Source organism: Pituophis catenifer, unplaced genomic scaffold, assembly GCF_029215685.1.
Source record: "Pituophis catenifer annectens isolate HBS135680 unplaced genomic scaffold, rPitCat1.0.hap2 SCAF_1, whole genome shotgun sequence".
NCBI classification, from domain to species: domain Eukaryota; kingdom Metazoa; phylum Chordata; class Lepidosauria; order Squamata; family Colubridae; genus Pituophis; species Pituophis catenifer.
The window spans coordinates 227831626-227846680 of NW_027256881.1; the positions used below are offsets into that span (position 1 = coordinate 227831626).

The 15055-nt window shown below is 34.7% G+C and overlaps 1 protein-coding gene across 1 annotated transcript in view; it reads left to right on the forward strand.

The window, feature by feature from the left end:
- The window catches only part of CNTNAP5 (contactin associated protein family member 5), a 424307-nt gene that overhangs the window by 343333 nt on the left and 65919 nt on the right, over positions 1 to 15055 (forward strand). The window contains exon 14 of the mRNA XM_070957105.1: positions 12219 to 12375. Coding sequence (XP_070813206.1) covers positions 12219 to 12375 — 157 coding nt within the window. The remainder of the gene's footprint in view (positions 1 to 12218; positions 12376 to 15055) is intronic.

Here is a 15055-nt window from a genome sequence, read left to right on the forward strand (position 1 = left end):
CTATTTTCATTTTTCAGCAAAAGAGCAAGAAGCACCCAACCATGTTACAGTAAAAGGAATGCCAAAGAGAAAATAAGTATCCTACCATCAGTTTACAGGGCATTACTGATGTAGGTATCAATAGTACAGTACATATGTTTCATGTACAGCTACGTCCTGGGAAAACAGGTCTTGACAAATTTTCTATCCAGGGACTTAAGGGGTAAAGGCGGTTTTCAATAATCATTTATCCTTGACATAGCTCTTGTGGGATTGAAATTTCTAGACATTTTGATTTGGAAAAGTGCAAGCATGGTACAGTATCTCTTGTGCTTCAGACATATCATATTTCTGAAAATTGAATATCAATGTTACTTCTAAGATATATGGTGTTTGTGCTATTAATTATTCTATAGTTCAAAATATTGTCATACTTTTTTCTGGTACTTCAAAATATTTTCTGCCTCGCAAATGCTTAAAACGGCGCCAGTATCTTACTAAAATATGCTAGTTCTTCATACATCTTTGTACAATATAGGACTTATAGAAAACAAGGAACTTTTGGATCAGCATAAATCCACAATGTTTAATTGTTTCTGTTTTAGTGGAACAGTATTGAAGTTTTTCACAGGTCTCTTTTAAAAAAAATTCTGTAACACTACTCCATTCTTTCAGTTCACAAGTTTCTCCAAGATGTAGAGCTTTTAAGAGAGTATGTGTGATGCATGATACAGAGACAACAAAGTTGCTAGAAGACTTCCCTCTTTAGAGTTTGGATTGAAAAGAGTTGATCTCTGGTACAAGAAACTGAGACCTCTAATTAACAGTACACATTAGAAGGAAGGTTAAAATTACACCAAAAGAATTCCAGTCAGTTCCCTTCTGTCAAATTAGAAACTTTTAAATTGAGAACTTAAAGGGGGCAAAAGCTTGTTCATTTTCTCACTTTTTTTGATGCAAAGGGGAGGAAGATTTCTTCCATCAAAATGGGCTATCTGCACCTACTCACTGATAACTGTTATCCATTATGTTTCTTAGGAGCTCTCTTAGAGGTTTTTTTTTTTTTTTTTTTACCTTGAGCTCCATTTGGAGCTCAAGGTATTTGAGCTCCATGACCATTCTGCTCACGTGATTTGAAGCAGCACTTTGATTTGGAAGAGTGACACCTCAACATTCAGCTCGATCCCATCAGTCGTGATGACTGGCTGGGAAAAGGTAATTTGCATATTCCAGTTATCAGAGTGGCAATGTTACTACTATCTGACACTTTTAAATGAAAGCAGTGCTTTGCTTTGACACTTCATATCAAAGGGTCACTTCAATTGTAGTCTCACTGATTCAAAGTGACCTAGACTTAACACCTGAGGTCATGAGTTAATTTTTGGTATACAGTATAGGGGCCAGAAATTGGAAGTTTATTTTTATTTTATTTATTTGTCAAATACGTATATGATAACAGATATAAGTATAAACATGATTATGAATATAGGATAAGGATACGAATAAATGAGGACAGTAGGACAGGGACGGTAGGCACGCTGGTGCGCTTATGCACGCCCCTTACAGACCTCTTAGGAATGGGGTGAGGTCAACAGTAGACAGTCTAAGGTTAAAGTTATGGGGGTTTGGGGAAGTAACCACAGAGTCAGGTAGTGCATTCCATGCATTGACCACTCTGTTGCTGAAGTCATATTTTCTGCAATCACGTTTGGAGTGATTTACCTTAAATTTGTATCTATTGTGTGCTCATGTATTTGTTGCAGTTGAAGTAGTCATTGACAGGTCCTTCCTTCCTTCCTTCCTTCCTTCCTTCCTTCCTTCCTTCCTTCCTTCCTTCCTTCCTTCCTTTCCTTTCCTTTCCTTTCCTTTCCTTTCCTTTCCTTCCTTTCCTTCCTCTGTGTAATAACATTAAGACATAGGATTAATTCCTCTGTAGTTAGTAATATTCATCTAAACAGATTCTGAAACAGCTGTGAAAGGGGAAATGCTTGAGGCATTGAACATAAGAACACAAGAAGAACACTAGAACACAAAAACCCATCTGGTCTAGCAGTTTATGTCACTCAGAGACCATGCAGATGCTTACCGAACTTTCACAAGCAGGGAGTGATGTCCCATTTTCTCTATTGTTTCCTAGCAACTGGTATTTAAGTAATACTGTGTTTGATTCTGAATGTGCTGTACATATATTAGGAACCACTGAATTAGAGAGATGTAACAGGGGAAAACAATAGGGTCTGTAAATTTCATTGGATATATATTCAGCGATGAAGGGGACCTGTAGCAATGACTATTGGATTTGGCAAGAAAACTAGATAAACAGCAGTTTTGAATTGCTTTAACTGTCTTTTAAAAAAAAATATTGAAGTTTATTATATTACAATACAAAAAAATATTGTTTGTGGAAGTGTGAATATTTTTTCGGCATAAAGCATAGTTTGAGATTGAAAATGTGTGTATGATTATATGAATATCTTTTCCACCAAGTATAACAAACCATTAGAAGGAATAGAGGTTTTTTTATAGAAAAGCTAGAGGTTTTTTTTAGCTTTCTAGCTAGAACTGGATAAATACAGGTTCACAGCCTTGGAAATTCACAGGGTGACTTTGAGCAATCCCTGCTTCTGAGTCCAGTCCATCTTACAGAATTATTGTATGGATAAAACAAAAAAAATGACCTCCATGGAAGACAAGCTGTTTCCTGGAGAAATTAGTGTGTATGATTGTGTTTGTGTATGCATATATATGTATGTATCTCCCTTTCTTTCTTTCTTTCTTTCTTTCTTTCTTTCTTTCTTTCTTTCTTTCTTTCTTTCTTTCTTTCTTTCTGTGTATGATACACACGTGTTAAAATGGAAGTTTCTACAATTCTTTTTGCCCAATTATCTCTGCTATTATGTAAAAAAGGACAATTTTATACAGTTCTTTTTAAATTTGACTAAATTACTCCATATCAATTACTCTCTATGCATAAGAAGATAGAACCAACACTTATTTCTATCTATCATTACCCTGAATACAAAAGGAAACTGATGTGATTTCTATATTATTTCCATTAAAAAAAAATACATCCCTGCTTTCTTTCTTCTTCTTTCAAGCCAAAACCTGAGGTAAAAAGATGGGATATGGTTATGAACTCTCCAAGACAATCTCAGAAACATTAGGAAGCAATAATAATAGTAATAATAATAATAACAACTATGGTAACTAAGTATTCTACAATCATACAATTGGAGTCCTATCTTTTCCAAACCTTCAATTTTCTCATGATGAATATGTCTGAATCCCTCTCCTCCTCCTCCTCTGATTGAACTCTAAGAATTTCACAAAAGAAGTTGATTCAGTATATTTCTCCCATATAACTTACAGTACACTAATTTTCTGCATCGGTGAAAAAAAGCTTCATGTATTTGGACCTGGTGACTAAGAATTCTGAGGTGTCTGCCTGTGTTGTGATCTCCAATTATTGAAAAGAGTGGGAATTTAATGCTAGAATTGTTTCATTCATATGTACAAATTTCTGTCCCATAAAATGAAGAATAAGAGTATGAAAAATATAATAAACAATAACCAGTTTGAGCTAGTGGTTAAGGCATCAGACTGGAAACTGGGATACCATGAATTCAAGTTCTGCCTTAGCCATGAAAGCCAGCTGGTTGACCTTGGGCCAGTCACTCTCTCTCTCTCAGCCCAACTCACCTCACAGTTGTTGTGGGGAAAATAAGATATGTTATATCTTATTGGATATGTTCACTGACTTGAGTTATTTGTGGAAAAAAAAATAATAAAGGTGACATACAAATGAATGAATAAATAAAATATTTAGTAATAAGACTATATTTTGGCCTTATATCAATTATTTTGCAAGAGTCAGGATCCTAACTGTGAAGAAGTATAGAGATAACTTTGAAGGAAATTTGTTTCAGTTAATCCAGAGAAGAAAGGTAGGAGTAAGGAAGAAACTTAAAAAACAAATTTGCCTTGCCTCTCCTAGGTATAAGAGAGAAGAAAAGAGGAACTCTTATCAATCTTTCAAGATTCTGTTATTATAGTCTTTATCAATTAAGTTAAGTTCTAGTGTTGCTTGTGGTGTTTATTTCCTGGCCTGGTCTACCTCAAAAAGTTGATGTCAGTCACTTTGTTTCTAGAAAGGGAGGTAATGTTATTTTTTCTTAGAAAAGTTCTTAAAACCATACCAGGTGGGTACTTTCTCCCAAAATGACAAGTAAGAAGCAACATTTTGTGCTTTTGTAGGTAAATTTTGTTACTTAGCAGAGGCAGTTGGGAGATAGTGTCTCTTAAATGAGAAGAAATTTGATTTAAATGGCTTTTTTCAAGGGGAGGCTTGAAGTCTACTTGATGTACTTTTCTAAGCGAACAGTCTTTTTTGGCAATAATGGTGTTCATCTTATTAAATAAATTGAGATTATCTACTTTTGGGTTATAATAGAATACTGTATCATTATACCATTTATCTAGAAGAAAGGCATTACTTATAGGTTGTAGATGGATCAAGATGAGATACAGGTAATAGGTGACTTAAGATTCAACTTAATTTACCCAGTTCTGGTCTGCAGTGAGACCTATGCAGGAATGAGTAAAATGGGAAAGATGGGAAAGTTTAACTTTTCTTCATCCGTGTATTAAGTCTGAGGCAGTCTTTTTGCCATGAATGAAAGCAGAAGTTTCCATTTTTCTTTTTTCTTCTAAAAAGTGATTGGTAATTTCTTTGAATTTAGGAGAACCAGGCTCCCTAACCTTCCTATGCTCACTATGCCAGAATCAGTGACAATAGTTTTCTATACTCTTTAAGTTTTGCTAAAGAATATGTTATTCTTTGGAAATATATTATACCCTGAATAGCTCTTCTGTCTTACATCCAAACTACAGATGATGGATATAACATCTAGACCAGGGATATCAAACTCACAGCCCGTGGGCTGGATGCATCATGTGCTGGCCATTCCCACACCCAGTTTAGTGAAAGGGGAAAAAGTTGTGATACGTCATGTGATGATGCCATGACAATGTGAGTTTGACACCCCTGATCTTTATCTCTGGCATTACTTTATCCTTGTTCACTGCTCTTCTTAATTGATAGATATCACTTTAACTCTTTCATAGAACTAGGACGTAAAGCTGACCACATGATGAATGCGCCACAAGCATTTCTTGAGGGTATTTATGCAAAAATAAAAATAGAATGGAATGGAATGGAATGGAATGGAATGGAATGGAATGGAATAGAATAGAATAGAATAGAATAGAATAGAATAGAATAGAATAGAATAGAATAGAATAGAATAGAATAGAATAGAATAGAATAGAATAGAATAGAATAGAATAGAATAGCATTAGCATTAGCATTAGCATGATGTAACCCTGGATCATCTTTTCTTGACTCAGAAGCTAAACAGGTCTAGCTAGTAGACCACCAGAAAGTATTAGGGATGTAGAGTAGATTGAATATTGATATTTTAATTAGTTGAAACATATATCAAAAGAAAGTAGTTCTGTACTGCTCCAAAAACGTTGCATGGCTATATCCATAAAGTCACCCATTAAGCTTGACTCAAAGAAGACATTATTTTACTTTCCTTTTGGCAATCTAGGAAGGTTGTCATTCCAATCACAAACAATAAATCCTGTCTGTTCCTGGAATGTGGTTGGGAGAAGCCTATGTCCTCTCATGCCAAGACTGGATATTGACTCACTTACAAAGAAAAAATTGTGTTCCAGTGGGAGCACTGTGCTGCATGTCCTAAGTACCAAGCTACAGCAATGATAATGATGTACTTCTACTGTTACCTGCAGTAGGTTGAACAAGCAGTATTGTCATCTAGCAGAAAAAAGGCTCAGTTTACAACTGTGCAACAAATAGATGTACACATCTCTAGCAAATTTCTGCCTGAAATTGTGTGATCATTATTGCATTATGTAACAGAAAAGGGTGGTATATACCATCTGGCAATGACATAAGACGGTATTCTTTTCTTCTCTCTGGGAAATTAGATAAATTAAGATTAGGGCATCCAGTTTCCCCATATGGATTGTAATGCACGTGATACATAATTGCATATTGTAATGCCAAAGAGAACTTCATGGAAAATATTTCTTTTGGAAGATCTTACATAAAACTTACATTTTATTTATAACAACTGGATTTGCCTAATACATGAACCATTCTAATATGCATTTGATTTTTTCCCCCTATGGCCAACACTATTATATTTGCTTTTTCATATAATTTGAAGGATAAAGAATTTAACCCTTGAGTAGCAGGCAGTATATTGAAGGAGGAAGAGTTTACATCATATGAATCTTTGCATCTTTACAATGTGAGGCAACACCCATTTCATCTAGAGCCTAATTTGATCTTTATGGATTTTATGTTTAATTTACGACACTATCTGAAATTATTTTCTGTTATAACAATATGAAAACCCTAATTTCTCTCTAATTTTCTTCTTTACCCATTAAGGGAGATTTTTGCTGAAAAATGGAGATAGTTCTGAATAATAACTGGTTTTTTTTTTTATTTTCAAAAATGGGTGATTAATCATTGTTCAATTATTCTTTCTCCATCCCAGAGATTGTAGCAAACTTCTTCAGTATTACTTGAATTTCATTTGTATTAGAATAAGATAGCAGTAGTTGGAAACTTAAGCAGGAAATACCTATAGCAGTGATGGCTAACCTTTTCCAGGCCAAGTACCTGGAACGCGCCCAAACCCCCAAAATGCAATGCATGCAAGGTCCCCACACATGCACCCCACCCCCTGTGCATGTGCAGCAGAGACCCGAAGACCAGCTGGCCAGTGGGAGGTGCGAGTGCATGCGCAGCGGAGCTGAACTGGGGCGACGGCTCGCATGCCCACAGAGAGGGCACTGTGTGCCACCTCTGCCACGTGTGCCATAGGTTCGCCATCATGGACCTATAGCCTATATGTTCTGCTGGCTATTTTCCCATAAGCATTTATAAAAACCACTGCATGCTGGGTGCTGGGATTAGGAATATCAAGCCTCAAATTCCACTACACTACATGTAATGTACACTACACTACTGTAGTGTACATTACACTACAAAGTCTTCTGGATGACTCTTGAAAAATAACCCTAAACTGTTTGTCACTGGTTTACCAATCATACTCTTATTTCTTAAGGGATCTGGATATAAATATATTTACCCACTTATTTATTTATATCCTGCCTTTATTTTATTTCTTTTGTAAATAACTCAAGGTGGTGAACATAGATAATACTCCTTCCTCCTTCTATGATATAAGAAGGAGATGGAAAGATAACTTTTGTTAGTTAGTTTTTAAAATGTGCAGAAAGCTTTTAAGAGAAATTAAGGGAAAGAGTAAATGATGAGAAATAGGCATGTGCCTGTGAGTAAAGAATAGGGAACATAAGAAATTAAGCCTTTTAAATATTTGTATTGGTTTCTGACAGCTTTTCTTATGTTCCAGGCTTATTAGGTAATGTTTCCAAAACTGGCATAATGCTATATTGTAATAAGGAAGATAAGAATCCCTAATTAAAATCTGGGGAGAATCTCAAGATAAAATTGAACTAAATTTGTAACATTTTTAACTAAATAAATCCATGTCTGGCAATCTTCTTAAGCTACATTGAGTCAGATCCAGAATTAGTCTCATTAAAATCAGTAACGCCTTAATAAATTGTCCGTAGTCATTAGTCTGAAGGAGTAAATCTGAAAATAATTGTAGATGTACTTTATATCTTCACTATTGTATATGAAAGATAGAGGTATATTGTAATATCTTTATCAATATACGAATACTGTTATTTTTCTTCATTTCCTTTTGGATCAGCCTTAGATGTCCTTGTTAAGTCTGCATAGATGCCTATGCACTGTAGAATTGTTCTTAAAGCATTGTGATGTAATTATAATGCTTTGAAACAGAATGTTAAGCAAATGCACACTGATATTAGCATAATTAAATTCTTTCCAGACCACATGTTAAAATTCTTTGTTGAACTTACACGACAGTCTATATAACCTCATTCATTTGCTCACTCCTGTTCAAGTGAGCTACTATGTCATTTCTTAGTGGCAGAATCAGATGCTCCAAGAGATACTAAAAAAGATACATTAGACATTAGAAATCTATTCCTTGTCTCTTGTCAGGTTGTTCCCTCCAGTGTATTAGCAAATTCTCTATTTAGTCTGGTTTTAAATGACTCAAGATTTGGCAAGTGTGCTACTTTGAGGGACTTTCATAAATCTTTTGGTTAGTGTAGTAGAATAAAATAGTCAAACAGAAAAGATGTTATAAAAATATTTGTTCTTACAACCCTAGCGATGTATATTTATCATACCACTATGTTGTAGCGTAATGTACTTATCCAATAATATGCATTTCAGTATTGATTAATGGTTACCATTTGTTTCCTGGTAACCACATAAAGTATTATAGAATTAAATAGCAATTTTTACTTAGATAATAATTTCCAATATAATCTATTTAAATTGTCATTGGAATTAGATTGCTAGTATTAAGTACCAGTGGTGAAATCAATTTTTTTTAACTACTGTGGGCATGGCTTGGTGGGCATGGCAGGGGAAGGATACTGCAAAATTCCCATTCCCTCCCCACTCCAGGGGGAAGGATATTGCAAAATCTCCATTCCCACCCCACTCTGAGGCCAGCCAGAGGTGGTATTTGCCAGTTCTCCAAACCAGGGGCGAAATGTAAAATCTGTTACTAGCGGTTCTGTGGGCATGGCTTGGTGGTGGTGGTGGTGGGTAATGTGACTGGGTGGGCGTGGCCAACTTTTAAAAAAAAAACTTTTCAAAGCATTTTTTCTAATGCTTTGAAAAGCCTCTCTGCCAATCAGGAACACAGCTGGGATGGTCAGAGAGGCTTTTTAAAAAATGCCTCTCTGCCGATCAGGGATTGTCAGAGAGGCTCTTTAAAAAATGCTTCTCTGCCGATCAGGGAACTCAGCGACTTTTCAAAGCATTTTTTTTTACCACCTCTTCGGCCAAGAGGTTGCAGAAAAAAATGTTTTGAAAAGCCTCTGATGATCCCAGCTGAGCCACGCGATCATCATTCTTTTTTTTACTTTTAAAAGCATTTTTTCATTGGAAGAGGTTGTAGAAAAAATGCTTTTAAAAGTTAAAAAAAAAAACCTCTGATGATCGTGCGGCTCAGCTGGGCATGGTGGGGGGTGCAGGGATTTTTGCTACCGCTTCTCCGAACCACCCGCCACCATTGCTACTGTATCAGGCGATCTGATCCAAACCGGGAGCATTTCACCCCTACTCCAAACTACTCAAAATTTCCGGTTCTCCAAACTGTTCAAAATTTCTGCTACCAGTTCTCCAGAACCTGTCAGAACCTGCTGGATTTCACCCCTGCTAAGTACATTTGTGTGTGCCTCCAAATATCTTTAAAAGAATAACAAAAAGGTTTTTTTTAATTAAAATTAATAGGGTTAATAGGGAAATGGAGGAAGGAAAAAAGAGGCAAGAAGTACAAGGTAAGGGGGAGGAAAGCAATGGTTTGATTGGATAGCAAAGACGTTTGTCAGTTTTGATTACTTTATGGAGATTTGTATCATATAGAACATACAAATAGTGTATTGTCATTACAAGTCTTGTAATGAAGCTTGCCAAGTGCATTAGAAGTCTTGTAATGAAGCTTGCCCATTATGGTCATAAGTCTTGTTGTTTGCAAAGCAGGTCATCACATAACTGACTTGATTTTTTTATTTTTTTTGTGCTGGCCATTACATAAATCACCATTAAATGAATCCACTATTGTTAAGCAAATACCACAATGAACCTTTTGTTCATTGTGGAGAATTTTTGCCCAAAATTGGAAGTAAACACTGTTTTTTTGCAAAAACGTAAATAGTACGAGTAATCAAGAACTAATTGCATGTCCTATATGATATAAATCTCCTTAGAGTAATAAAAACTGACAAATGACTTTGGTACTAGTTAAGACCATAAATGTAATGTATATTTACATATTATAAATATCATGTGAACAAAGGATTCTGCAAACAGCTCTAAATACTGAGCATCTGAGATATGGTCCCATGACCACAGGGAAGGGACATGGCCATCATAACTTCAGAACCAGATCGTATGTACCATGGGGTGTGTGTGTTGGTTGTAACTTGCTTGTAAATGGTTGCTAAGTATCCAGTTGCAAGATGTGTACTATCTGCAATCCAACAAATCCTGGACTATGTTTACAACTTCCAAGAAATACTTTGGAGGTTCCATACTTTGGAGGGACTTTGGAGGTTCCATGGTGCCTGAATAAAGAAGAGGAGTCACTTCCCTTGTCATATCAGGAAAGGAAAACTTATTCATCATGTCTGCAACTTATAGTACTATAAAAAAAAGAGAAAAGCACCAATTCAGCACTTCAGCTGAAAATAATAACGTTGATAATATGTTCTCAATAATGCTCCTGAGTATTCCAATATGTATCACAAATTAGAAAAAACAAAAAACATCAGAAGCTACATATCTGGGGAAATCATAGTGTACTTTTTGTTTTTATAATGAGTACGACTGGGCTTTGGATAAATCCCCTGTCTTTCAATTTACTATGCCCCCAAAATTGGTGCTGTTCCTCCTAAAACTTCTTGTATCTAAGTCCATTACAGTAATGAATTTTAGTTATGAGTAAGCATGAATAAAAAGTTTCATTGTCCGCTTTTGTTTCCTTACAAGAATTCACATTGTTAAGTCTAAGTTTAGAAGGAAAACAGCAGAGCAACATAAACTGACTTTGAACAGTTCTTTAAAAGCATTTCTTAATTAGTTCTCTGTACTTCATAATTAGCCTGTTTTTTTTTATTGTCAAGGATTTTTTTTATTTGCACCATGCTTATACATAATATTTAAATAGATTCAGTCAAGTGTGCACAAAACATAAATTAGTTTGTAAAACAATTGACTACATTCCCCAAATTCAGAAACATAAGACTAAAACGTACTTTAATATTTCTGCTTTCTGGTGTTCTGAGTTTACTGCACTGTGCTTTTAAACAGAAGCAGAATATCAGTATAGTATTTCCCAACACAATTTTTTTTAAAGTGTTTATCCTCTTAATGTAACATAATTCACAGACAGGATATGCCCCACAAGGAATGCATTCACAAAGATCAAACTGGCACTCAGAATTATTTCACTTCACAGCATATAAAGAAACTCAGCCACAATTACATCTTGGAAAACGTCGCTTACATCAGTTCTAAGAAGGCAGGACAATTCCTAGAAGCTTGGCAACCTGACAAATTAGCCATCAGCAGACATACAGAAATTAATTAAATTTATAAACCATTCAGAAAGGAACAGCTAAAGGCCAAAGGAAACAGTCCTGAGCACATCCTTCCATATCACACGCACATTACCAATCAGCCAGATAAGCAGGAACCAGGAGCAAAATCAGATCAATCAAGAAGGAGGAATAACCTCACAACACAAGGCTGGTAGGATAATCAACTAGATATAAACAACCATTGAATTTCACTTTATAGCAAAACATTAATGGTGTTAGCTTGCACAGTAATAAAATGAGTTCAAAACTAAATTCAGAGACCACCAAGACCCCAAGAACATGTTCACCTTTGGAAATTTGTATACATTATGTATCCACTATCCTTTGAGTCTGTTTGTGACAAATTTTATAAGAAGTCCAAAACATTTTTGATGCATCATGGAGAGAAATATCAACAAGCTGCTATACAGGAAAGCTAATTAAACATTAAACTATAGAAATAATCTCTTCCCTCCTGCCCTTAATTTGCATGTGTGTATTTTATTTATAGCTGGTTTTCCTGTCTCTTTGGGGATCTTTCTTAATTATTCATAAGTACACATAAGTTAATCAGAGAGATACACACCTACAAGAGAAGAGAGAAAAAAAAGACACCGATCCCAGCAAGAAATAGAAATGCCTGCAAATATCATTTTATCACTATCATGCTTCCATCTTACCTATCTGATTGTGGGACATTTAATATGTTACTACAAAAATGATAGCCTCCAAATAAAGTTACATATGCTCAGCATGTCTACATTACAGAAAATTTTGGGGATAAATCCAAAGTCACCATTTGCTTTCCTATCATTTTACCAGTGATAGGACATATAGGATAAAAGAAATAGGTTTACCCGTTTCATTTCTTTGAATTGTCTGCTTATTTCACATTTCCTATAGCAGATCTTCTCTCTTTTTTCCACCAGATGGAATTCCATTTGTTTGGTGGGTTGGTCGTGCCAACGAAAAACATCCTTACTGGGGAGGATCAATTCCAGGAATCCAACAATGTGCTTGTGGTCTAGAAGAAAGCTGTGTGGATCTGAGATACTTTTGTAACTGTGATGCAGACAGAGAAGAATGGTAACTGTGCATTCTAATTTATGTAATTGTTCATATAGAAATATATTATGAATTTAATGAAAGGTGGTTGGTAAACTATTGCATGCTTTCACCACTGTGTGTGTACATATGCACATATTGTATATACATGAACTTTTACATGCATTGTTAAAAAAATGACAGGAAGTTAAAAGACTTAAAAACAGAAAAAAAGGAGAGAAAAAATATAAAATGTTGACGGTATCAAAGAAAAGTAATTTTATGGATCAACATTTGGTGCTTCACTCTCATGTATCAAGACAAAATTTGACTACATTAGGGATAATAATATAATCTGGTAGAAGAGAGGAGACCAGGGACTTCCTTTATGAGGGGCTGAATTATTGTATCACAAATAAAAGGCAACAGGTGAACTAACTTTGAATTGGTTGAGGTGAATTAACATGAGATGGAAATAAAGTTTATTTTTTGTGTATCTTACTTTTCAGTCATAAGTTTGACATGGGGAATGTAGAGTTCCAAACCTCACAAAACATATATAATATAAATGCCTCTTTAAGGCATTCAGTAAGTTTAATGTCTAAATAAATTTTATGGTGGCCTTCAAATTGTGTTTCCAATTTGAATTCCAACCCTGGAGAACTTAAATTAGAGAAGTAAGCCATCCTTTAACTTTATGACTAAGGATAATATTCTTGAGAAGTGCTTGATCTCAAGAACAATTTCAAATCTATAAAATTGTCTAACATGCTCTTTTAATTTTGTCACTGATAAATTAGAATTGCAAAATCAACTAATTCTCTTCCAACCTCACTCTACTATATAGATGTTCCTTATACCTATGCAGATTTAAGATGATGAAGTTGAAATAAACTGTTCTTCAGTCTACTGTAGAATCTAGTTTGGCCTCCTGCTTTGAATATTTTCATATTTAGAAAGATCCTATTGTTCATCATATGATTAATTTACATAACTGCAATAGGTTTCTGATTCTTGTAATAAAACAATTACACAAATTCTGTACTAATGATACATACATGCTTGGTAGTACAGTGTAGTACACTGTACAGTAGTACAGTGGTCTAAGGCACCCTGTTATTAAGCTGGTTATTAAGACCAGATGCCTGCAATTACTGCAGGTTCGAATCTCGCCAAGGCTCAAGGTTGACTCAGCCTTCCATCCTTTCTAAGGTAGGTAAATTGAGGACCCAGTTGTGGGGGCAATAAGCTGACTTTGTATAAATATACAAAAGAATGAAGGCTATTGCTTAGTACATTTTAAGCCGCCCTGAGTCTCCAGAGAAGGGCAGCATATAAATCATTTTTTTAAAAAAATGATAATGAAAAACTTTTAATTTTGTATTAGTGAAATGGAGGCTGAAGAAAAAATAAATTATAGAAACTTTAATTTTTTTCCTCAAAAACTTGCACTTTGAAAAAAAAAATCATCTTTTCTTTCTGCACTACACCTGACCTATATTACAGAAAAATTATACCAATGCAGTTTAAATCAGTGGTGAAGTAAGAAAAATGGTTATAGTAAAATTGGAAAATGAACAAAAGACCGTAGTTAAAATTGTGTGAGCACAGAATGGCTTTCATAGGCTAAAGCAATTTGGCATTTTCAATTTAGAAAGGAAATAGCTCAGCCCTGCTGTAATAAAATAAAAAGCATATAGCATTTTCAATATTTTAGGGCAGGGGAAGGAACTTAAAACAGTTAGAAAAATGTATATAGAAATTTTTTTATCTCCATTCCCTCAATGAAGACTCACTTCCTAGAAAGTTTGAAAATCATAATTAATTATTGAGCACTGATTATTTGATGAACTTGATCCAGAGAGAATATTTTAGATAGAACGTATTGTATAGCAAATAACAGATTATTGACACACATCTGGATGATCTTTATTTTTAAGGAGCAATTTTTCAAAATTTATCCAAATTTTTATAATGCCTCTCTACTTTCAAAGTTTAAAATATTAGAATGTCAAAGAGAGCAAAACTAATGCAGCCTTCCATTCATATACAGACAAGAGTTTGAGTTCTGAATATTTAATACACAGAGAATGTATTTTAATTTCTGTATTTTGAGCTGTGTTTGTACTATTGAATTAATTTGCCAATTCTCCCTTGATATGTTCATTTTTCACAACCAGATGAAAGGCAAACAGAAAATGGTTGTCTCATTGCTAGAAGTACTTTTTAATTGATTTTCCGCTTGGAAATAGCCATCAAAAAAGCTAACAATTCATTAAAATTAATTACAAATAAAACATAAGTCACATAATACAATAGTTACAGACATAATACTTAATACATTAATGAGTGTGTTGTGCTTATAAATATAATAAAACGTTTTTTTAAAAAAACTAGGTTGGAACCAGGCAGTTTTGTGTCATTTCTGAAAGCAAAGAGAAAAAAGGGAATTTATCTGTTAAAGAGATACAGTGATGATAGCAATAAAGGAGAATATTAGTAACTCCTGGTTGACTTGACTGGTCCTTGGTGCTCTCTGAGCTTGATTGTTTTGTTACTAATCTGGAAAATGAAATGTCTTCAAGAAAAATAACCAAGCTCAGAGACCACCAAGGATCCCTCAAACAGTGATAGAATTTTATAGTTGCTCCTGAGACAATTTGACATTTTCTTTTCTTAATAGTCTTCAGTAGTTTTAAACTGGCCTGTTGCCTTCAGTGTA